This window comes from Nyctereutes procyonoides, unplaced genomic scaffold (genome assembly GCF_905146905.1).
Source record: "Nyctereutes procyonoides isolate TBG_1078 unplaced genomic scaffold, NYPRO_anot_genome, whole genome shotgun sequence".
NCBI lineage: Eukaryota > Metazoa > Chordata > Mammalia > Carnivora > Canidae > Nyctereutes > Nyctereutes procyonoides.
In genome coordinates, this window is record NW_026575024.1 from 257,812 (window position 1) to 282,830 (window position 25,019).

The 25,019-nt window shown below is 51.8% G+C and overlaps 1 protein-coding gene across 2 annotated transcripts in view; it reads right to left on the reverse strand.

Annotated features, from left to right (window-relative positions):
* PRPF6 (pre-mRNA processing factor 6) overlaps nt 1-25,019 on the reverse strand; it is a 41,419-nt gene that overhangs the window by 2,168 nt on the left and 14,232 nt on the right. For both annotated transcript variants that reach the window (XM_055301652.1, XM_055301659.1), the window contains exons 10-19: nt 22,335-22,453; nt 21,208-21,426; nt 11,875-11,997; nt 7,713-7,834; nt 5,927-6,065; nt 4,312-4,431; nt 3,797-3,973; nt 3,258-3,391; nt 2,404-2,495; nt 559-673 (exon numbers count right to left, since the gene is read on the reverse strand). In XM_055301652.1, the coding sequence (XP_055157627.1) occupies nt 559-673; nt 2,404-2,495; nt 3,258-3,391; nt 3,797-3,973; nt 4,312-4,431; nt 5,927-6,065; nt 7,713-7,834; nt 11,875-11,997; nt 21,208-21,426; nt 22,335-22,453 (1,360 nt within the window). The remainder of the gene's footprint in view (nt 1-558; nt 674-2,403; nt 2,496-3,257; nt 3,392-3,796; nt 3,974-4,311; nt 4,432-5,926; nt 6,066-7,712; nt 7,835-11,874; nt 11,998-21,207; nt 21,427-22,334; nt 22,454-25,019) is intronic.

The following is a 25,019-nucleotide window of genomic DNA, read 5'->3' on the forward strand; positions in this document are numbered from 1 at the left end:
GCTGGGAGGCCACCGGCTGACCTCCTCCTGCCCTTGGGACCATGCACCCTCAAGGAAAGATGGTCTCCGGCACATCCACATCCACACACCCCCATGCACGCCGACTGGGCCTGACCGACGGGCCCTGGATCGTCCCTGAGGTCACCACGGTGAAGATGTCTGCTTTCTCAGCCTCACACAAGAAAAACACCTTGCTTATAGCCCTTTGAGCCAAAGGACTTTGCTTACTCAATTCTGTGTGGACCAATGTCAGCAAGTTTGCCTCTTACGGCCACGGACACGTGGAGGTGTGAACTGAAAGTGCCACAGACAGAGAGCAGCCCCATCAGGAGCCCAGGACGGAGGGAAGGCGGGCTGGGCCCAGAGCAAGCTGCGTCTGTGGTTCCAGGCAGCCCAGGCCAGCGGGGCAGCATGTGTCTGCGTGGCCTCTGCCTGGAGGTGTCCCCACTTTGGGTCAAAGCAGAAGTGCTTTGTCACGGAGCTCTGGTGGCCAAGGACCCTAAGGGGTTCCATTAGGCGCCCCAAAGGTCAGCAATCCCAGAGGAACCCCCCACTCACTTGGCCACAGCTAGGAGGACGTGGGGGTCATGCTCACACTTCTTCAGGGCATCGACACTCTTGGTCTTCCTCTGGGGCCTCGCCTCAAGAAAGATGGCTTCAGACCACAGGACACCTGCAATTCAGACACAGCACCACAGCTCACACCCACCTCTGCTCTCAGAAACGGCCCAACCACGTGCAGGCTACCTCGAGAGGGGCTGGGTGCCCGCAGCCCGCGGCCATGACCTCCCATGTGTCTGCCCCACAGCAGCCCTGACAGCACAGGCCAGACGACTTTCCAGCGGTGACTGGGTTGCAAGAACCCCAAACCTACAAGATTCATTCCCACCAACGCTGTAATTCCACACGCAAGGATTTATTACAACAAAACAATCAGAAACGCCAGTAAAGATTCAAACTGGCCGACAGGGGAGTGGCATACTTCTAGCACATCCACGGTACGTTCCTTCTATGAAGCCACTAAAAAATATACATTCCTAAAGATTTGATGATGATGGAAAATTCTCACAAAACTTTCAGTTCTAAGGGCATCTGGGTGGCTCAGCTGGTGAAGCATTTGTCCTCGGCTCAGGTCGTGATCGGGGGATTCTGGGATCAATCCCGGGTCCGGCTCCCTGCTCAGCGGAGACCCTGCTTCTCCCTCTGCCTCCAACCCTCCCCACACTCGTGTTCTCGGCCTCAAATAAATAATAGCACCTTAAACAAAACAACCCTTTCAGCTTTAAAACGAGGCACAACACTAAACACATAGTAGCACTTCAGTTGTGTGCAGTGACAGGCTGTAATAATACAAGTAAGCTAAAACTAACAGTTTCTCAGGAGTGGGCTTACACAAGACTTTTTGGGGGGTGTCAAGATTTTATTTACTTATTTATTTATTGTAATTTTTAAAAAGATCTTATTTATTTATTCATGAGAGACACAGACAGAGGGAGAAGCAGGCTCCATGCAGGGAGCCTGACAGGGCTCAATGCCCAGTCTCCAGGATCACACCCTGGGCCGAAGGCGGCGCTAAACTGCTGGGCCTCCGGGGCTGCCCTAGATTTTATTTTTGAGTAATCTCCACACCCAGCATAGGGCTCTAACTCACAACCCAGAGATGACGAGTCAGACGCTTCACCCGCTGAGCCTGCCGGATGACCTATAGGTGATGTTTAATATCCTTTTTTGTTTATTAAACTCGAAATATGTTCGTTCTGCACATATGTTTAAACTAGATTTGATTGATTTTTTTTTTATTTTTATTTATTTTATAATAGTCACAGAGGGAGAGAGAGAGAGAGAGAGGCGCAGAGACACAGGCAGAGGGAGAAGCAGGCTCCATGCACCGGGAGCCCGACGTGGGACTCGATCCCGGGTCTCCAGGATCGCGCCCTGGGCCAAAGGCAGGCGCCAAACCGCTGCGCCACCCAGGGATCCCTGATTGACTGATTTTATTTATTCCTGAGAGTCGCAGAGAGAGAGGCAGAGACACAGGCAGAGGGAGAAGCAGCCTCCCTGTGGGGAGCCTGACGCAGGACTCGATCCCGGGATCCCAGGGCCACGGACTGAGCCCAAGGTAGACACTCAGCCGCTGAGCCCCCCAGGCGCCCCTACACACGTGTTTAGACGTAGGGTAAGATGCCAGAAGTCAAGTTTCAGAAGAAAAAGTAACGGGGGCACACCAGAGCACAAAGTCAAACTCCTCACGCCAGGACTAGAGACGCAGTGCAAATGCCTGAGACCAAGTGCAGCTGAAGCTCTGACAGACAAAGCACGTTACCGGCACGCGTGATTCCCGAGACCCTCTCCCTCAGGAAATGCCACTGCCTGCCGGGCGTGGGGAGGCAGGAAGCCACTTACCGGAGTTGGGGCACTCCTGCAGCGCCTTGGCCATGAGCGTGTTGGCGATGTTCTTCAGCCCTGCACGGTACTCCAGTCGCACAGACTCCAACCTGAGGAAGGGCCCACGGGGCGGGTCCAGCACCCACGCTCGGAAGCCCCGGGACAAGCCTAGCTACGTTCCCGGAGTTCCTGGGAAGCCACCGCGGCTGGAGCTCCCTGCTCTGCCAAGCAGAGCTCATCCACCGGAGAAGCAAGGCACTGGAGCCCGCCCACCGTGAGGACCAGAAGCAGATGCCACCACAGCTGAGGCCTGGGACCCCGGTATCACACGGGTGCGAGTAAATACAGGTAGGACAAGGACAGGCTGGCACAGGCTGGCACGCTAGTGCTGCTGGGACAGTGAACCACATCCGCAGCGTCCCGGACCTGCCCATGCTCCCGGGCCTCCTTTGGCAACCACCACGCTGAGCCCTGACGCCATGAGCCCTCCGCGGCACAGCCCTGCAAGCTCTCCGCTACGGACAGGAGGCCAGCCTCACCTGACAACCTCCTGCTCACCCCTTAAAGCCTCATCTAAAAGCCACCCCTTCTGGGGAGCCCTTTCTTGGCTGCACCCATACTCGACCCCCCCGGTGTTAGCTCCCGGCTCCCCGGTCACCTACCAGAGCACGAATTAAACTGCGTGCAACTAACTACGGGCCCACGAGTGTCCAGGACGAACCCTCCCAAGGCAACTGTGCTTCCTCGTGGCCAGCGGCTGCCACCCTTGCCATGGAGCCTGGGCTGGAAATGCTGCTGCACGAATGGCCCCACGTGCGCAACAGCGGGAAGAGAGCCCACTGGAGGGGTGAGCAGGGTCCGCCAGGACTCACCACAGGCCGGGGTTCTTTGGGTTCTTCAGGCGAGACTTTTCCAGAATGGCCCGAGCTCGGGTCAGCTGCCCAACCTTCTCCTCCAGCCGAGAAAGCAAAAGCCACAGAGGGGTGGAGTGGGGACATTTCTTCAACTGCAAGCAACAGAGACAAGTAAGAGAGGGCTCGGCTGGTGCTGGAGGAGCTGTGACGGCTGTGGCCGGCCCCTCAGGCCGGGGGAGTCAGGGATGCTCGTGTCCACAGAGTCCTACCCGTGAGCGTGGGGTGGGGGTTTGTGTGTGTGGCAACGCAGTGAACAAGTGCGCACAGGGTGCGTGTGTTCTCACTACCTGGCTGTGCTGCGCGTGCATATGCACGTGGGATGCGTACACAGCGGCCCTGTTAGGTGTCCTGTAACCCAGGCCTCACTGAGTGCAGTGCACACAGCTCTGCAGACGGTAGGGCGCAGGCCTGAGCGAGGGGACCACTACCAGCTGGGGCCTAAGCAAGTCACTGCCCACCGGGCCTCTCATTCCCGCCCAGGAACCAGCTGAGCTCACCCCCTGGTTGTAGGCTTCCCGAGCCCTCTCCATCAGCTCCTCCTGCTCCTCAATCTGTCCCTTCATCATCCACAGCTTAGGGAAGTCCTCGTAGTGCCTCAGCGCCTCCTCGCACAGCTCCTGGGCAGCTGCGATGTTCCCCAGCACCCACTCCAGCTTCACAGACTTCATGAACACCTGCGAGGCAGACACGCCGTCCAACAGCCCCGGGCCCCCCTGCCCCCGGAGACGTCCCGACGGCAGGACCGCCTCTAGCACTGGCCCCAGCCAGATGGCACCTTCGCGATACAGGTTTCACACCACAGCTCCCCTGACAGGTCACTTGCCCCACTGGGTAAGTTCCTGCCCACACAGGAACTTCTGTAGGGTGTTTCACATCCTTTGGCAGAAAGCAGGGGGTCTAAATGCAGAAACACATCTCAAAGCCAAGGATGAACCAACAGCCCTAGAGTACTGGGGCCTTAGTGGCATCTCACGCTTCCCGGACCCCACAGGCCCCAGGGCAGCCTGCTCACCCGGGCAGTGGGCGCACTGCTCCGCGCCTTGGCCAGCAGCCTGCGGGCTCGCTCATACTCGTTGTTCTCGGACTCCAGCTTCACAGCAGCCAGCCAGATCTCCTCACTGTTGGGGTTGGCCTGGAGGGAGAGTGCAGCCGTGTCCGGGTGGGATCAGAGCACAGTGGCCAGCGCTAGGTTACACTTAATCAAAAGCAGCCAGCCTGGCTGCGGGGCCGGGGCCTCACTCTACTGCAGGACAGTCTAATCTAATAAGCACGTCCAGGGCTAACGGACAACAAAGCTGGGTCCAGCCCAAGAATGCTGACCTACCTGAAAACAAGCCAGCTCATTTTGTGGGCACCCAGGCAACAACACCGGCAGTGGCAGAGCCACCTTCTCCGTGGCCCACCCTAAGCCCTTGTGGTCTCTCAAAGCCGAAACAGCTCACTCACGTCCTACCTGTATGGATCGGCCACACCCAACCCTCTCCCACGCCTGCTGACAAGGAACTGGCCATCTCAGTGCGTCCATGGGAGTAGGAAAGAAGGATGCCCAGGGCACTGCTAATGGTGCGGAGGGCTTCCACGGGCTAGCACTGGGCCACCTACAACCCAGAATCCAGCAGGCACAGGGGTAGTACCGTCACAGCCTCCTGAAAGCACAGTTGCCCGCTGGCACACTTGCCTGGCCGCATCACAGACCTGATAAGCAGCCCCAGAGTGACAGGCACCTGAAGGGTGGTGTTGGGGACAAGCTGCAGTGTCCAGGGAGATGGCAGGAGAATCTGTGACTCAGACGGGAGCAGTGTCCTCAACACGTGGCTGTCCTCCAGCAGACAGCAGAAAGCAAAAGGCCAGGTATAGGCCAACCCCCTCTCACAGCCTTTACTCAAGGGCCAACCTTGTCACGCTAGTCAGGGCTGCAACAACACACTGACAGTTGCGCTGCACTCAACACTTCATAAAAACATACGCTGTGAGCGCCGAATGACACATGGAAGTGTTGAACCGCTACGGCCGTACCCTTCCTGAAACTGATGGAACACCGCACGCTGACTCTACTGCAAGCTCCTAGCACCCACACTGCCCCGCTCATGACATCAGCCGTAACGAGCCTGGCTACGCGCAGCTGTCTGAATGGAACGCCTCCATCTGAATGGAGCCAGATGCCCAGTGGCTCCAGGTGGCCCCGCAGGGACTGGACAACTGAATTTTCACATAGGAAAGAGGCTGGCTGTCACTGTGCTCTTATGTGGGGAAACGGTGGTCTCTGGCAACTGCTCCACGCAGCTGGGGAAGGTCACCTGCTGGCCCTGTGTCCTGGGTTCTGGAAAATCTGGGCTATTGTTATACCAAGGGGCCACGACCAAGGGGTGGGGCCACGACCAAGGGGTACGTCCACTTCCTGGCCACTGTCCTGCCCGCGGGCCCTCTCAGGACCCCGGCTGCCTGCAGAGCACCCTAAGTTTGGTGCATCCTGACCACACACACCTCCTCCCTTGGGTCGGCTCCCGTCAGTGAGCAGGGGGAGGGTCTGCGGGCACACGCACCCTGAAGCCCTCAGTCCTCAACAGACACGGAGGTTGGGTTCCAGTGCACACGCCCCCTGTAGCCCAGGTGACCCCTCAACCCACCTGGAAGGCCAGAGCCAGGATGCTCCTTGCTGCAGGCACATCCCCTGCCAGCCACTTGGACTTGGCGCCCATAAGCCACAGCACCTCCGCTTTGGGGCAATGGGCCACAGCCCTCTGCAGGAGCGCTTCCAGGGACTCCCTGGAAGAGAGGGGGCCACGGTCACCACCGGAGCACACAGGGTGCTCACAGCCTCAGCGTGGGTGCTGAAAAGACAGTTACTGCTCCAAAGTTCGGCGCTATCAATGATTTACCAGATTTTACAATGGGGAGAGTGTGGGGAAATCTTTTCTCTTCATAAAGGTTCTAAAATCAACTACTGAAGAGGGTGCTACAAAGCAAGGCATTGTTACGTGGCTAAGCCCAATGGAGGGACTTCTCAGGGGCCCTTTTATGGCTTTGTGTCCTGAGCGGAATGATAACTTCACGGTCTGGGTGACAGGAGAGCTCTTTTCATCTGTAACCACAGATCCGCCGATAAAGATTACGACCTAGAATCTACTCTTTGGTATCCAAAGAAAAAGTCTTACTGGAAAAAAGCTACTTTGGTCACTACGGAGCAAGAGTACCGCCAGTGTGGGTGCTGGGTGTGAGGCCCCCACGCCTCCCGTAGCCACCGTCGCTCTGCGGCACCACCTGACACAAACGACCTCTCTGGGCCTCGGCAGCAAGACGAAGAACTCACTCTGTATGAAGCCCGAGAGAGAGCACATCCTGCTTCCCAGGCAACACCAGAACCAGGACCCCAGATCCCGAGTGCCCCACCTCCTCTCACCATTCCATTCCATGAGTCAGCCGGATGGGAAGGGTGCCAGAGACAGGGAGGGGAACTGCCCCGAGCCCAGGGACCAAGGGCAGCAGTGGCAGCGAGGCACATCCACAAACCACACCTGGCAGGGGAGGCCCTGCTCCAGACACGGACTATCACAGGTGAACTTGTACAGGGTGGGCCAGCACAGTCCTCTCAAAGCATCCCCAAATGAGTTAATTCCGAAACCCCAAATGAGATGGTGGGAGTGGGGATGAGACAGGAGCTCTGAGCAACACACATGGACAGACACCCTGACCAGACTGAGATTCGACAATGCCAGGCAAGGAAAGAACTAGGGCCCCGGTGCTCCTAGCAGAAGCCTTGTCCCCCACACCCCACCCAGCACAGGGAAGAGCAGCAGAGGGTCTGGGCAGAGAGCACGCACAGCAACATGAGAGACGCTGCCCCGGAGAGACACCCCCTGAACACCAGAAATTGCAACACCTAATTTAATCAGCAGTTACAGCCAATAAGGCGATCCAAAAGGTTTTTTCAATTAAAGAATACAATTAGAGAAAACTGTCAAGGACCTCCTCAGAGCACAAAACTAGCCCAAACCCAAAGTCAGCACAGCTTAAATGAAAACCATGCCTGCCTGGGCCCAGACGCCACACCGCCCACACTGCTAAAGCCACCGCTGGCAAGACACAGGGCTGCAGGCCCCTGCTTCGCCCCAGGCACCCCGTGGGCCACCAGGCATCCGCCAGCTCAGCTGTAGGCACTTCTGCAGAGACACTGCGTCTCAGTCTCAACTCTGAAGCACTGCTGGCCCTATCACAGAAGGAGCCATACAGAGCTCACAGCCTCAAGTGTCGGAGAAGCCTCTGCCCCTCGTCGCAGACGACTGGATCCCAGTTCAGGCCCTCACCCACCTGTGGGGACATGAGGTTTAAATTCAGCTCTACCCAACCTGGCGTCAGAGGATCGAGGAGCACACGGGGGTGGAGAGTGCCCGCACCTGGGGACCAAGCACATACCTGGTGCCGTGGTTCTTCTCGAAGTACGCAGCTCGCAGCCACACGCTCTTCTTGCTGGGGAACACTTGCAGGGCGTAGGCATAGATAGCTCGCGCACACTCCAGGGCATTGTGGGCCACACACTAGAGCAAAGAGACAAGCGTGAGAGCGGGCGGCCAGCACGGGCATCAGAGTGGGAGGCGTGATGGCATCTGCTCAAAATCACACAACAGGACGACCCAATGAGAAACACATCCAGGACAGGGAAACCTCAGGAGGACGGGGACGTGACACATACAGGTCCTGGCATGGGGCTGTCTGCCGCCCCCGACAAACAGGAGTGGGTACAGAGGAGCGGCAGCCACACACACGGGTTCCTCTTTAAAAATTAGGTGTGGTGCATATTTTCCATCATAAGATATACCACAGGTGAATTCAAAGAAGACCAAGAAAGTACCCACCCACTTGAGTGAGTGTGGATGGGTGTGGGCTCCCGCGTGCAGGACAGAGCAGCTCTGGAGTCACACAGCAGACTGCGAATGCACTGCATGCACTCAGTCACACATTTCAAGGGGGTGGAAAGGCAACTTTTAGGATATGTGTATTTTTTTGTTTTTTAAGATTTTATTTATTTGAGAGAGAGCGAGCGAGCGCATAGGAGCACAGCAGGGGGAGGGGCAGAAGGAGAGGGAGGAGCAGGCTCCCCACTGAGCAGGAAGTCCGATGCAGGACTCGAGCCCAGGACCCTGAGATCATGACCTGAGCGAAAGGCAGACACTTCACCGACTGAGCCACCCAGGCACTCCTGGGTATGTGTATTTTACCGCAATAAAAAATGCAGGTTAAAAAAGAACCCGTCCACTCACACAGCCCTACCATAAACAGGTGCTGTTCTCTTTGGATGTTGTTTTCCTCACTCAAGAATGATTTTATTTCCTGGGTAGCATCACACAACACAAGAAAACAAGTTACTATTCAAGGTGTCACTGTCTCTAGATGGTCACGACCCAGGGACACTCACTGGGATAGGCTGACAGCTGTTCTCATTGGGCCCCACGCAGCTTAAAGGCCAGTGCCCAGCACATTCCATGCCGGATGCTCACGGACCGCCCAAAAAAAACACGTGGCTTGGGAGCACCTGGGTGGCTCAGTCGGTGAAGCGTCCGCCTTTGGCTCAGGTCGAATGAATAAACAAAATCTTAAAAAAAAAAAAAAAAATGCGGCTCTCCCATACTCTGCAGACCCAGGAAGCACTCTCATACCACGGGGTTTTGTACCTTGAGGTAAGTGAAAAGCCACTAGAAGTGTGTCAGAAACAAAGTTTTACAACACTGATCATCCAAATGGCACGGATGGAGCTGGACAGGCAGCCTCACAGCATCTGAGCCACCCAAGGCCACTTCCCAGATGGACAGCTGTGTTCTCAAAGAGAACCACTAGCAAGCCTCCTGGTGTTCAAAGACCACCAGCGTGGAAACGGGCGTGGAGGAGTCAAAAGAGCAGGGACGCAACTGAGACGTCCGCATTCAGACTGGGTTCCTCCTTGGTCACGGGGCCTGGATCTGACTCAACCCCCACAGAAACCAGGAAGGGCCCTGGCCTGGGCATGTCCCAATCAGAAGCGTCTGGAAAAGTGTGGAAGGTGCCAGGTGAGGGTTAGACCCCACAGAAACTGGTCTGTACCCCTCTCTGTGACTGCTGACCAAGGTCCTGAGGCCATTACAAAGCCTTCTGGGTACCCACTGCCCACAAGATCCAGTGACATCCTGCCCAGGGCCTCGTGTGTGGGTGGCCTGGGCCCATCCCCGGGGGCTGGGAGCATCAGGCAAACACTCCATTCTTCTAGGCACAGGACTCCAGCCCTTCCTCCAGAATCACACAGCTCCGCAGAAGACACTGCGCCTGCTCCAGCACACGTGGAAGGGGCAACAACGGAGGGAAAGTCTGCAATGGCCCGTGGGTTCCTGCTCTCAGTCCACTACCCGCAGGGCAGTGCCACCTGCCCCCCAACGCCCAGGGCCTCCAGTGCCATCAAAGGCAATAAGGAAGGTAAAAAAGAAATGAAGCATTTAACTCCACAGGAGGAATAAAATGGAGTCCAGGGATCCCTGGGGGCGCTCAGTGGTTTACTGCATCTGCCTTCAGCCCAGGGTGTGACCCCGGAATCGAGTCCCCCATCAGGCTCCCTGCAGGGAGCCTGCTTCTCCTTCTGCCTGTGTCTCTGCCTCTCTCTCTCTCTCTCTCTCATGAATAAATAAAATCTTAAAAAAAAAAAAAAAGGAATTTAACAACCAGAAACTGGGATTCTTTTGCATATTAAGGAATTTTCTTCCAATATAGACACTGAGCGTGCTCGTTAAGTTATTCTTCATACTTTGTGTCTTGAATGTTACACGATGAAAATCTTTTAAATATCACCATGGTTGGCCTGTGTCCTGACTTCCCTAAAGAACCGAGAGCATATTCACTGTGCACAAGGCCACCTGCAGGCCCTGGAAGTGGCTAGCACCCAGCACTGGTGCTCTGGGTCACGGCACATGTGGCATTCAAGAGGAGGTCATGTGAGCTCCACACAGGTGATGCCAGCAGGGACGTGAGCTCACAGAATAGAGCAGGGATCCTTAGTCTCTCCTAACATAGGGAACCAAATACCCAAATGAATAAGGAACAGAGGAAAGCTCTTCATTATTATAGAATCCCATCCAATAAACTGTAACAAAACGTAGAAGAAATGATATTTAGAAAAGTGCTATTTGGCAAATAGCACACAGGCGGAAAACATCATTCGTGGACCTGCAAACTAGTAGGTCGAAGTTCGACAAGACACAGGATGTTTAGTCTCAGAGTGCCTCTCCACAAAACACTTATTACAAAGGACAAAAAGAGTAACCTTCCAGTGGAGAAACCTGATGGACGCCACTTGAGTTGGTCTGGAGCTGAAAGGGCACCCAAGCCCACCAACAACCCGCCAGGAGGGCCCGATGTCCTGCAAAGAGGCAGAACCCTGGCCCACGGGGAGGAAACCTCACGGAGACCTGAATCAAGGGGGCCCCGCAAAACCACTGGCCCGTCCTGACAAAGGTCAGACTCCTGAAACACAGAGATAGACCGAAGCCCCTCCTGCAGACTGACTAGCAGGGCCAGAGGCGAGGATGTGACTCTGGGCGGCCCCTGACTTTCCTTCTGCTAACAGGACACTTAGCAAGGGAATTAGTAACATTTGGATAAGGTCTGCAAATTACATAATAGCACTGTATCAACATTATTTCCTGATTTTGATAGCTCTGCTATGATTGTGTAAGAAAATGTCCTCTTTTACAGGAAAGGGGCCATCCCCTCTGCAGCTTGCTTGCGCATATTCAAAGCACGTGTAAGAGAGACGTGTGTGTGTGCGCGCGCGCGCGTGCGCGCATGGCTGGAGGATGAGAAGACAGATGTGGTGAAGTGGTCAAATCTGGAGGAATCTGGGTAAAAGGTACATAAGAATTCTTTGTACGGTTTTGCGACTTTTCTGGTAAATCTAAAATTATTTCAAAATAACAAGGTAGGGGCACCCTGGGTGGCTCAGCGGTTTAGCGCCGCCTTTGGCCCAGGGCAGGATCCTGGAGACCCGGGATCGAGTCCCACGTCGGGCTCCCTGTGTGGAGCCTGCTTCTCCCTCTGCCTGTGTCTCTGCCTCTGTGTCTCTCTCATGAATAAATAAATAAAATCTTTAATAAAAAAAACAACAAAATAAGGTTAAAAAAAAAAAAGGAAGGCCGAAATTAAGGCATCAATTACCTAAAATATGTATGGATTTTGACCCCATGCTTTCTTCTCTGGACGCCTATTCTAAGGAAGCAGTCTCAAGGTAGGCAAAAGCTGTGTATGCAAACTGTTTTCTGAAGGCAATTTATAAAAGAAACAAGGGGGATAACCCCGATGTGGAGAGGTAAACAGCTGAGAGCTCTGTGGGCTCCCGCTCTGTACTGGCTCCTGGTCCCCAGGACACAATCAGCTCACCCAGAGTGCAGAGCGCAGCAGATGACCAGGTACGCAAAAAGTAGCTCCCCAGGTAAACCTGGGTTAAGAGAAAACTGTATTTCTTCCAACTGCAATTATGTTTAAAAATCAGCAGATCGAAACCACATCCCAACAGCAGCCTAGTTCCCCACAGACTCCAGGCCCACGTAGCCTGACTTACGCTGTCGGCATCTTCCATCCATGTGTGCTTCCGATCTTCCTCCTCAATCCCAATGCCAATCACAGCACGCATGACGGCCTGGCAGGTGGCCACACTCCCAGCCTTGTCACACTCCTCGGCATCCTGAAAGAGGGACACAAAACTGTAGTACAGAGCCCCAGGTGCCTGAGACAGGGGACACATTACTCCTATATGATGAGGACCGAGAGAGCCTCTGCACTGCCAGTGGGGAGTGCACACAAGGCTCTGGTGCCCGTCATGCCCTGCCATGGCTCACCTGACTGGGTCTGCCTCCTTCACTGAAGTACCCATCCCTGCCACCCAGCAGATGAATGCTCGGCAAATACCTAAGGGCTTACAAAGCTGCGTCTATCCACTCAACAAACATTATATAAGCACCTACTGCATACAATATACCAAAGTAGGCAACTCAGTGGCTATAAGAGGTTCCTAGAGGAAAGAAACTTCCAAAGTAACAAGAATCAAGACAAGCTCACAAACACTTGTATCTGTTGGTCTGAACTCTGGATTCAAAATGGACAAAAGGAAAATAATCTAACCAAAACAGACAGGTGATGGGGATAAAAGAAGCCTGGCACATAGAAGGTAAGATAGAAACCCAGAGGAAGGACCAATCACAAGTGTGTCCCATCAAGCAGGCAGGCAGGCAGGCAGGCTGACCCGCCAGGAAAGCACTCGACTTTAGAAAGCAGATTGCAGGATGTGCAGAGAAAAGACAGCCATGGTTCTACAGCAGGAGACACAGAAATGTGCCACTAAGTCTCCTGCACATCAATCAGGGAAGGACCAAAATGCAATAGAGCAATGCCACAAAGGATATAAAATACACAGTTCTCGGGGTGCCTGGGGCGCTCAGTGGGTTAAGCGTCTCCCTTCGGCTCACGTCATGATCTCAGGGTCCTGGGATCGAGCCAAATGTCTGGCTCCCTGCTCAGTGGGGAGTCTGCTTCTCCCTCTCTGTCTGCCGTTCCCCCTGCTTGTGCTCTCTCAAATAGATAAAATATTTTTTAAAAAAACCACACACAGTTGTTCAGAAAACAAAACTGCAAGTGACTTTTAAACATCTGAAAAAATAAATAAAAATAAATAAATAAAAAATTAAAAAAATCTGAAAATACGCCATTCTTATTTTTCCCCTGTACTATCTTATACGTAGGAGATCAGCAACATCAAAATGCGTACCGACATACTTGTACGGCAAAGGTAGAGACACAGATACTTGCATGTGGCTGAGGATCACACATGGACAATCCCCCAGGGGGCAATTTCATGTCCTCTATCAAAATAAAACGTACATATGTTGACTTAGAAATCCTACTTTAAGTAATTCATCTTACAAAAACGTTCCCATCCATGCAAAACCACCTACATACATACCGGAACACTTTTATAGTGCTCTTTCCAACAGTAAAGGGTGGAAACGACCCTATTATATCTACTGACGAGAGCCTTATGGAAAGTGGTCAGGGCAACAGGGTGCAGGGGACATGCACTGCTGTGACGGTAGAGGCAGGCTGAACATGGTGATCCAGAGGCAACCTTGGACAGACCTCCAAGTGCAATGAGCCATAGAAGCCCACCCAGAGCCCCTTGGGGCCCGACAAGCATCAGAGAAGCCCCCACGCAGAGAGCAGAGCCAATGGCAAAGACCTGAGGAGACGGCATGTGTTAGCCATGATGAGAAGGCCAGTGATAAGCAAGGAAGCACAGCAGCAAATGAGTGAGGCAGTGGCCCCCAAGCCTGGACCTCAGAGCTGGCCTTGCAGGCCACAGCAAGAGCTCTGGGTTCTACTGCAACGTGGCAGGAAGGAACCCAGAGATTTTTAAGCCAGAGAATGAGTCACATAATCGTATTTTAAAAGGACCACCCTGGGGATCCCTGGGTGGCGCAGCGGTTTGGCGCCTGCCTTTGGCCCAGGGCGCGATCCTGGAGACCCGGGATCGAGTCCCACGTCGGGCTCCCGGTGCATGGAGCCTGCTTCTCCCTCTGCCTGTGTCTCTGCCTCTCTCTCTCTCTCTCTGTGACTATCGTAAATAAATAAATAAAAAACCTTTAAAAAAAAAAAAAAAAAAAAAGGACCACCCTGTTGTGTGGAGCATCAGCAGGGGTATACATTAGGAGATATTGCCATGCCCAGGAGAGGCTGTGTGGTCTGGCTGAGGATGACCGCAGTCGCGTGAAAGGGAGTACCTGGACCAAGGATAGATGGGATGGTACACTTGCCTTCCGTGGGACAGGAGCAAAAGGAGTCAGCAGGGGTGCACAAAGCATAAACGGTGGTGCCACATACTGAGGTAAGCTAGCTCGAGGCCTAGCAGATCCTGTGGGCAAACCAGAGATGTATCCTGGACACATCAGGCTGTGGTGCTGTCACATGTCCCAGGGTATGCAGGGCGGCAGGGGAGTGACCCAGGATGTGGGGAGCGCCCAGAGCAGGGTCACACTTGGGGGGCTCCTGGCTTGTAAGCTACATTCCTGGCAATGCGGGAGGATGAGATCACCACAGAAAAGTCTCAAAAAGGGGCTGATGATCAAACCACCAAGTGGTTTAGATTACAAGAAGAGAAGGAAAACCATCAAAGAAAGCAGAAGAGGCACCAGCAAGACAGAAGGAAAACTAAGCATGTGAGTCCATGCAGATGTGGTTCAAGGGTGCAGGTGGGCTGAGCAGGACCCGCCATGGAAGCTCCTGCGGTCTGCAGCAGGGCTGTGGGGACAGGGCCTGAATAGGGAAATGGGAAGTAGGAAGGCAAGGATAAAATGCGTTTAGCAGAGTCTGGTACGCTGCGGGTGCTCAATAAACGGTGACTGGCTCAGGAGGCAAAACACCTGAAAGTCACAACACTTTGCAGGACACCACAAAAAAAAAAACAAAGTATGTATTATCCTTTAACTGACTGAAGTAAAACTAATGCCCATTTGGGTCTTTTTCAATACGCTCTAGTATAAGCAAGTAGTAGCAAAACACGAAATCCGAGGAAAGTTTAAAAAAATTCTAGCTCGGGATCCCTGGGTGGCACAGCGGTTTAGCGCCTGCCTTTGGCCCAGGGCATGATCCTGGAGACCCGGGATCGAATCCCACGTCAGGCTCTCTGCATGGAGCCTGCTTCTCCCTCTGCCTATGTCTCTGCCTCTCTCTCTCTCTCTATGATGACTACCATAAATAAATAAAATTAAAAAAAATAAATAATGTGTTTAAAAAAAATTTTAAAAAATTAAAAAATTCTAGCTCATGCTGTATTTTCTGCACTCAAGCAGCGTCTTAATGAAGGGTTGGTAGGAGGCTGGTCTGAGAACCAGCCAGGGGACAGGACACCCACCAACACTTCCTGCAATCATCCTTCCTGACAAGATGGAAACAGAATGGCAGAAGGAATGGACTCGCTGTGGACAAGCAAGTGTGCCTCCAAAAGGGGGTTAGGAATGGGCAATGATGCCAGGCGGGAGCTCCTAGAGGCACAGGACTCTTAGCTCTACTGTGTGCAACATGGTTACTGGGGCTCAAAGGAGACTGAGAAAGCACCTGGAGCACCAGAGCAGCAAGCCCTGGCAGGTGCACCACCAGGCTCCAAAAAGCCCTCAGAGGACCAGAGAAATACTGCTGACCCAGCCAGAACCCCCTGCTCCTGAGACAACCAAAAACCCAGACAACAATCATGAGTAAATGGTTGTTGTCCAGTCACTGGACATGGGTAACAAAGGGGTGTGAGGACTGTGATGCAGAAACAGTCAAGGGGAGCCTAAGGTCAGCCCAGCTCACTGCAAGGAGGGGGACAAAGGCAGGGCCAGTGGAGGAGGCTGAGCTAAGCCCTTCTCCTCTGCATGCATCTCCTCTTCTGTGTCTCATCAAGAACCAAGCACCAGAGAGGAAAAGTGCAGCGCACAGAGAGAACCCTGGCATTATGCTCTGCAGAGGGCCACCTGTGAGTCTTCACTGAACATCAAACACAGCATGTGTACTTGGAAAGAACCAACCAAAAGGGTTAGAGCAAAATCCTCAGAACTCACATGGGGCCAGGAGCAGTGGTGGTTTCCACTAGCCAGACTGGAAACCCCAGGAGAAACAGGTCACTGTACAGAGTTCAGAGTACACAGAGAGGTCTCACCTCCATAAGGGGATTAGCCCTAAACTGTCCCAAACCCACTCCTGCTAGGGTCCAACCTAGCAAAGCACTGAAGGAAGATCCAAAGGATCAAAGTGACTCTAATAACGCAACTGGGGATCCCTGGGTGGCGCAGCGGTTTGGCGCCTGCCTTTGGCCCAGGGCGCGATCCTGGAGACCCGGGATCGAATCCCACGTCAGGCTCCTGGTGCATGGAGCCTGCTTCTCCCTCTGCCTGTGTCTCTGCCTCTCTCTCTCTCTCTGTATGACTATTGTAAATAAATAAAAAAAAAAAATATTAATAACGCAACTGTACTCCAACAAGAAAAACTAGAGTATTTAATGGGATGCAAAAATACCCAGCACCCAACAAGGGAAAATTCACAACATCTGGCAACAAATCAAAGATTACCAGTCATGCAAAGAAACAGGAAAATGCAACTTGTAATGAAAGGAAACGTATCTATCAAAATCAATCCCAAATTGACAAAGATGTCAGAGTTAGGAGACAAGGACACTAAAACAGTTGTCATCACTGTGTTCCATGTGTTCAAAATATCACATAGAGGTACAGAAACTCTAACATTTCATGTTAAAAATGTGAAAGACGGGCGGCCCGGGTGGCTCAGTGGTTTACCGCCACCTTCAGCCCAGGGCGTGATCCTGGAGACCTGGGATCGAGTCCCACATCGGGCTCCCTGCATGGTGCCTGTGTCTCTGCCTCTCTCTGTGTGTGTATCTCTTGTGAATAAAAGAATAAAATCGGGATCCCTGGGTGGCGCAGCGGTTTAGCGCCTGCCTTTGGCCCAGGGCGCGATCCTGGAGACCCAGGATCGAATCCCACATCGGGCTCCCGGTGCATGGAGCCTGCTTCTCTCTCTGCCTATGTCTCTGCCTCTCTCTCTCTCTCTCTCTCTCTCTGTGACTATAATAAATAAATAAAAATTAAAAAAAAAAAAAGAATAAAATCTAAAGAAAAATGTGAAAGAATTTTTTTTTAAGAATTTTTTTTAAAGATTTATTTTAGAGAGAGAAAGAGCATAAGCAAGTAACTGTGACTCGGAGGAGAGGAAGAAGGAGAGAAAATTTCAAGCATACTCTCTGCGGAGCAGAGGCTCAATCCCAGGACCCTGAGATCATGACCTGAGCTGAAACCAAGGGTCGGATGCTTAACTGACTGAGCCACCCAGGTGCCCCATGGGAGACATCTTTAAAAGACCAAAATTAAATTCCTGGAAATGAAAATGACAAAATCTGAGGTGGAAAACCCCCTAGATGAGATAAACACCAGATAAGACATTACAGAAGAACAGACTGAGAACAAAGCCGTAGAAGTGATCCAAAATAAGATGGGAGAGAGAAAAAGAATTAGTCCATAAAACAAGACCAGAGCATCAGTGAGCTACAAAGCTAATACCACATTCAACTGGAGAACCTAGATACTTTCCCCTAAGATTAGGAACAAGACCAAAAAAAAAAAAACAAAACAAACAAAAAACAAACAAACAAACAAAAAAGGAACAAGACCAAGATGCTTTAGCTCTTCCCACTAATTTTTTTTTAAGATTTTATTTATTTATTCATGAGAGACCGACAGAGAGAGAGAGAGGCAGAGACACAGGCAGAGGGAGAAGCAGGCTTTGTGCAGGGAGCCCGACGTGGGACTTGATCCCAGGACTCCAGGATCAGGCCCTGAGCCAAAGGCAGGCGCTCAACCACTGAGCCACCCTGGTGCCCCAGCTCTCTCCACTTTCAGTCAGCATTTCACTAGAGGTTCTAACCTGGGCAACTAGATAAGAAATAAAGGCATTCAGAATGGGGGAGGGGGTAGGTGAAGGGATTGTATAGGCAGATGGCATGATCTCATATACTGAAAATCCTAGAGAATCCATTAATCTAATCTACTATGATTTACAAATGATTTCATCAAGGTCATACAACACAAGCTTAATATTCAGAGATCAACTGTATTTTTTTTTTTAAGATTTTATTTACTTATTCATGAGACACACAGAGCGTAGAGAGAGAGAGAGGCAGAGACACAGGCAGAGGGAGAAACAGGCTCCATGTAGGGAGCCCGACGCAGGACTCAATTCCCGGTCTCCAGGATCATGCCCTGGGCTGAAGGCAGTACTAAACTGCTGAGCCACCCGGGCTGCCCAACTGTATTTTCTTTTAAGATATTTCTTATTTGAAAGAGAGAGATGGGGGGGGGGAGAGAGAGCGCAAGCACAAGTGGGGTAAGGAGCAGAGGGAGAAGTAGGCTCCTCACTGAGCAGGAAACCTAAAGTGGGGCTTGATCCTGGGACCTCAGGATCATGACCACAGCCGAAGGCAGATATTAACCAACTCAGCCACCCAGGCTCCCCTCAACCGTATTTCCATACACCAACAATGAACCACCTGAAAATATTAAAATTCCATTTCTAATAGCATCAAAAATAAGAAAATACTCTTGAATAAAACAAAAGAAATGCAATACTAATACACTGAAATTTTGCTGAAAAAAACTAAAGACCAAAATAAATGGAAAAGACATCCCATATTCACGGATCAGAAGGCTTAATACCATCAGGATGGCAACGGTCCACAAAACAATCTGCAGGTTCCATGAGATCCGTGTCAAATCCCAGCTGGTCCAAGTTTCCTTTCTGCAGAAACTAACAAGTTGATCCTAAAATTTATATGGAAACACAAAGGACCAAGGACAACTAAAATAATCTTATAAACAGCAAAGGAGGGCAGCCCTGGTGGCTCAGCGGTTTGGTGCCGCCTTCGGCTCAGGGCATGATCCTGGAGACCTGGGATCGGATCCCGCATCGGGCTCCCTGTATGGAGCCTGCTTCTCCCTCTGCCTGCATCTCTGCCTCTTTCTGTGTCTCTCATGAATAAATAAATAAAATTTAAAAAATAAAACATTAAAAAAAAAAAACAGCAAAGGAGGAGACTCACACCTCCTCATTTCAAAGCTCTCCACAAGCTGCAGTAATCAGAATAGCACAGTGCTAGCATAAAGACATCATGTCTAAGGGTCAGGGCTGAGTTCAGAAATAAACTCTTACACTGAGGACCACCAGCTCCTATAACAGCACCAAGACCAGCCAGTGGGAGAGAGCAAGAGCTGTGCTGGGACACCCGGCCACACACACGGACAAGAAGGAAGTGAAACCGGGATCCCTGGGCGGCTCAGCGGTTTAGCACCGCCTTCGGCCCAGGGCGTGATCCTGGAGACCCGGGATCGAGTCCCACATCGGGCTCCCTGCGTGGAGCCTGCTTCTCCCTCTGCCTCTGTCTCTGCCTCTCTCTGTGTCTCTCATAAATAAATAAATAAAATCTAAAAAAAAAAAAAAAAAAGAAGTGAAACCCTTCCCTCACATCACACACAAAAACGAACTCATCTAAATATGAGATAAAACAATAAAAATATTAGAAAACATGGGAGTGGGCAGCCCAGGTGGCTCTGCAGTTTAGCACCGCCTTCAGTGGGACGCAGGTAGTTGAAGAAACAGGAGATTACAAGTTTTCCAGATTTGATATCTATTGGAAAAAAATAAAAGATTTGATATCTATAAATCCAACAGATCCAAGAAGCTGAACAAATTCCACGCACAAGAAACAAGAAGAAAATACCAACAAGGCATGATTACAAACTCCTCAAAGCCAATGATAAAGAAAAAAATCTTAAAAGCAGCTAGAAATTTTTTAAATTTATAAATTTTTTAAATGTAATTAACTTCTTTAAAAAAGAAAGACAAGACAGTATGCACAAAGGAATAAAGACAAAGATGATGGATTTCTAGCGGGAAATAAAAGAGAGAAGACAGCAGAGCCGTATCTTTGAAGTACTGCAAGAAAAAGATTGTCAACGTCAATTCCAGAGAAAATGTCTTTCAAAAACAAAGATGGAGGCACCTGGGTGGTTCAGTCGGTTAGGCACCTGCCTTTGGCTCAGGTCATGATCTCAGGGTCCTGGGATCAAGCCTGCTTCTGCTTCTCCCTTTCCCCCTGCTCATGCTCTCTCTCTCTCAAGTAAATAAAAATCTTAGAAAAAAAAAAAAGAAAAAGATGAAATAGAGTGTTTCCAGACATACAAAAGCTGGAAGAATTTACCTTCAGACCTGTACTATAAGAAACATTAGTGTCTCAGACAGAAAGAAGATGACACTGGTTGGACATGTGGATCTGCACAAAAGGATGAAGCATCAAAAATCTAACAATGTGGCTAAAAACATCACAGAAAAAGAAAATGAATCTCAATAGTTAAATTTTAGAGGGACATGCAAGGCCTTGCAAACTGGATTTAAAAAAAAATTGCCCAAACATAGAAAGAGGCCACACAGCTCACTCGTGTGAGAAAGAGCAGGGCACTGATCTAGAGCGATCTCAGAAACAGGGCAGCACCCTCCTGGCTACACCTGGGACAGCTCTGCTCAGGGACTGTTCCAAGAATGGGAATTAGGACTGTGGCAGCAGGAACATGAGAAGGAAGGGTGCAGGAGGCCTGAGGCCACTGTCCAATGCCAAGGGGCAGTAGGTGAAGCAAGGGGGGTTGCTCTATAGGGCCCTTTGTGGTGGCATGGAACAGATCACCCTCGGCTCACCACACCTTGCCCCCCAACCCCCACCCCAGGGGAACAGGAGGTGGAAGTGGAAGGCAGGAGAGGTCGTCTGTCCTGGAGGCTGGGTCAGATCTTCAGAGATTCACTAGCCAGCAGCCTATTAGTCTCCTTACATCACAGTATTTCTACCTGCAAAGTGATACTACTCACCAGTGTCCATACACAGAAAGTTCTTTAAGCACAAAACATACGCGAAACGTCAACTGTAAAAACCTGTCTTAACCACATAAGGAGGGGAGGCCCTGGTGGCCCAGCGGTTTAGCGCCTGCCTTTGGCCCAGGGCGTGATCCTGGAGACCTGGGATCGAGTCCCACGTCAGGCTCCCTGCATGGAGCCTGCTTCTCCCTCTGCCTGTGTCTCTGCCTCTCTCTCTTCTCTCTCTGTGACTATCATAAATAAATAAAAAAAATTAAAAAAAAAAAAAAAAACCCACATAAGGAAAAGCCACATGTGCCTGCTTCCCCTGCCAGCATGAAAACCCTCAGGTACCATCCAGCAGCCCCTACCCTATGAGAGACTCCAATGTGCATTTTTAAAGCAGATGCCATGACACCTGCTCGCAGTGGGGAGTCCTACCTGCTGACCTCACCTGGATCCACTGCTCACGGTTGATCTCGACGCCATTGGCCCGCAGTGAGGTGATGGCTCGGTCAATGATCTTCTCTACCATTTGCGTGTTCCCATTGGCTTCCTCCAGCTTGGCAGCCGTGATCCAAATGTGCCGGTCTGTAGGGATATTCTCACGGGCCTTATTCAAGACCTTGCGGGCATTTTCATAGGTCTCTAGCCTTGCCAGAGCAAGCCAGAGCTGTGTGGAGAGAACAGCAGCAAACAAAAGGACAGAACTCCCATAACTTGCCAGGTCACTTCCACAAAATCCTTTCTAACAACTCTCAAAGACCCTTTAAATAGAACCCATGAATGTGTACAACACTCTCACCGATCTAGGAACTGTTCAGTTATGCTTCTTACTTATTTAGTGACTCTGCTTAACGTGAGAGGTTGACAGAACCTGTCACGTTTCAAACACCAGCTAACTGTACACAGTGTGCCAGGCTCATCTCAGGTACTGGACAGATGAGCAGGACAGGACTGCTGACTACAGAGGACAAGCGGGTGTTCAGCTTTCTGGGGTTCTCACACCCCGACTGTTGATTCTGCAACATTTCATCACCAAACATGTGTATGGGCTCTATTTACTTTTGTGTAAATAAATTAAGATTAATTTTGCTTGCAGAATTTCACAATACCCCTTAGGATAATTAAGGACATGTTGGATATCATGAAACCAAGACTAAAAATCATTGCACAGAACGTCGTGAACCAGAATGTTTGAAACTAAAGAAACCCAACTAGCTTTGAGGCAACGAGCCAAACTCATGCTGGGCTGACACAAAGCTCGATCAGTATTTTTCCCTCACCCTACACTGTTCGGGTCCTATTTTCAAACTCTGAGCTGAATTAGGACTGGCCCCCGAGAAAGAGTGTTCAACACAGAATTCTCGGTAGGGGCCAGAGACAAGCTAAGATTCTGTTCTGCGCTTCCATCAGCAGCACAAGTGACCACAGCCAGGCCGGCCACTCTGGCAGCTATGCTACAAGGGGGCTTCCGGGGACTTCATAGTGCCTTCTAGTCCCAGAAATCACTGTTCAATGCTCAGCTGATGCCACTTGCAGGCGCTGTACTCAGATGCAGGCAGAGCCTGGCCGACTCACCTCTACACTGGTGGGGCAGCACTCCACAGCTCGGCTGAGCATGATTCTAGCATCTTCAGGCTCTTCCAGTTCAACGGCTGCCTTCCACAAGCGAACGGAGTTTGGAACATGTTCAAGGGCTGGAAAAGGTCACACGAGAAACCAGGTCACAGAAAAGCTGAAGCAAAAGCAGGATGAGTGCTGCTGCCGGCAGGGTCAGAGGATCTCTCACACAGTGGCAGGGCAGGATCACACAGCAGCCCCTTATACAGGTCCCCTCAAGTCTGGGGCCGACACAACCTGGACCAAGGCGGAACATCTTGAATCACAAGGAAAACAGACACAGCAGACGATAGAAGGTGCACAGGTGGCTGTGCATCAGCTCTACTTCCATTCATGCTTGGAAATTTACGTTATAAAGTAAAGCAGAACAACCACAAGACAATCAACTACATATGAAGAGCCTGGCTGGGCAGCGTGTGTGTGAGTGTGCAGAAACCACGGGAAGAGAAAAGAGAAGTGGCCCTGGGCTACAGGTCTCTCCAGGCTGGTGCGCATCAAGTGCTGGCTGGGCGTGAGCATCTTCCTGGCCCCGGCGGAGCACTGTGTGGGAACACCAAGCTGACGGCGGCAGGGCCTCGGGCTCTGCAGCAAGTCTCCTCTGGTGGCCCCCAGGCAGTAAGCACATGGAGGGACACCAGGGAAGGGGGACAGACTCCCAGAAAAAGCTACTATTCTGTGCAGACCAGAAACTTCCACACTTTTGTCTAAGCAACAGAGCCCTTTCTTCATATGCAATTTACCAAAAAGCCCAAAATAGAAAGCAGATAAACACAGAGCCCTGAGGTGTGCGTATCGCGAGAGTGAGGCCAGGCCCCCTAGTCAGCTCCAGGCAGGAATGGACTATGGAGAACAGCACAGCTTGGGTCACCAGCAGGAAGCCAGAGCACCTCTAAGGCAGATCCCAAAGGGGCTCTTGTCTCCCAGAAACACATGGGCCAACCTCATGGAAAAACAGACCTAAGATTTAACTGCGGAATCTGCAGACCCACAACATTTCTCCCATGAAATGAGGGCACTGACCGGGGCCACCGGGGACACCTGGATGAAGCCGGGATGTGATACCCTGAGCCTCTCTCAGTGGCAGAAACAGCTGGCAGGCCTCCTCCCCAGGGGAGGCACGGCCCCAACTGCTCCATGGGGCTGTGCGCAGGTGCCACAGAGCAGGATCAGAGGGAGCTCTTCGGCGTTCATGGAATCCCTCGCAAGGGTGACCTGATGATGCCCACTGCGGAGCCAAGTCCCTTCCCAGAGAACCATTCCCTAGGACGCCCCTGGACTAGGCTGACATCCTGGACCGCAGCAGGCTGCATTCTCAAGGTAGCCTTAACACAGGCTTCCATGTGCAGGGGCAGGGACTGGTGCTTACCGGGCTGGACCTGCCTTCCCTGCCTGCAGAACTCTGCCAGCACCACTGTCCACAGACCTGGATGCCAGCACCACATGCCCATCTTTTTTTTTTCTTTTTTTTAAGATTTTATTTATTTATTCATGAAAGAGAGAGAGAGAGAGAGAGAGAGGGAGGGAGGGGCAGAGACACAGGCAGAGGGAGAAGCAGGCTCCATGCAGGGAGCCCGACGTGGGACTCGATCCCGGGACCCCAGTGTCACACCCTGGGCTGAAGGCAGATGCTCGACCACTGAGCCCCCCGGGTGTCCCACCGTACATCCATCCTGCGTGGTCAAGAAACTTACCTCACAGCCAAATACATGCAGCCAAATACGGCTCAGGCCGTGGGATTCCCCGGCCTTACCAAACCCCACCTCCTTACCAAGGCCGGTAGGACAGTGGGACACTCCTGAGCATTCAGAGCACCGGCTGGGAGAAATGCCCTGAAGCAACAGGTCTCGAAGTTATAGAACACAATAAATGTTATGACAGACAACCGCCTACAGTGGTGGCTCTCACAGCCAAAACACACAGGTCCAGGAAAAAGCAGTGACATCCAAGCGGCTCCCTAGGCTACACACCATAACCCACTGGGTTCCCGCCTCAACACCTGGGAACTCTGCTGTCAGAAGGTCTCTGCCCATAGGAAGATGTGTCCAAGGGACAGGGCCACAGCTGAACTGCAAAGAATGCTGAGGCAGGCACCCATCTGTCTGGCCTTCTGATGCCAGCGCATCAGCCCCAGTTAGAGAGGGGAGCCCTGGCCCAAGGTGAGACTGAACTGCCACTGTGTACTGGGGTACAGGAGCCCAGACAGTCCTAAGGCCTGGCTTGGCATTCCCATTTCCAAGAGCGAGTTCATGGCAGTACAGCAGCCCAAGAAACAGAGAACACTGAGGCTCTAGCCCTTTCAGGAAAAACAGTCTGAGCCACTGGTCCAGGTAAAGAACCCTGACCAGGTAAGGCACAAGCAGGGGAAGAAAGTCCTCACCTCCAGGCATGTAACCAGACAGAGGAACAAGGGCACAGAACTACGCCCGTTGCTCATGATGATGCTTCTGCAGGCGCATGTGAGCTACTGTGCCTTTGCCTTCCTCCTCCCTGTCACCCTGGCTTATCAGTGGAAGTGAACTTCATAATTCAGCCTCTAGGGTATGGAATTTCCAGATGGGACTGAAGTTCACCTCACCCAGAGGTGGGTATGACACCCAGGACCAGCTGTCTCCACTTTATGGGAGACAGTGGGAACTCCTCCTC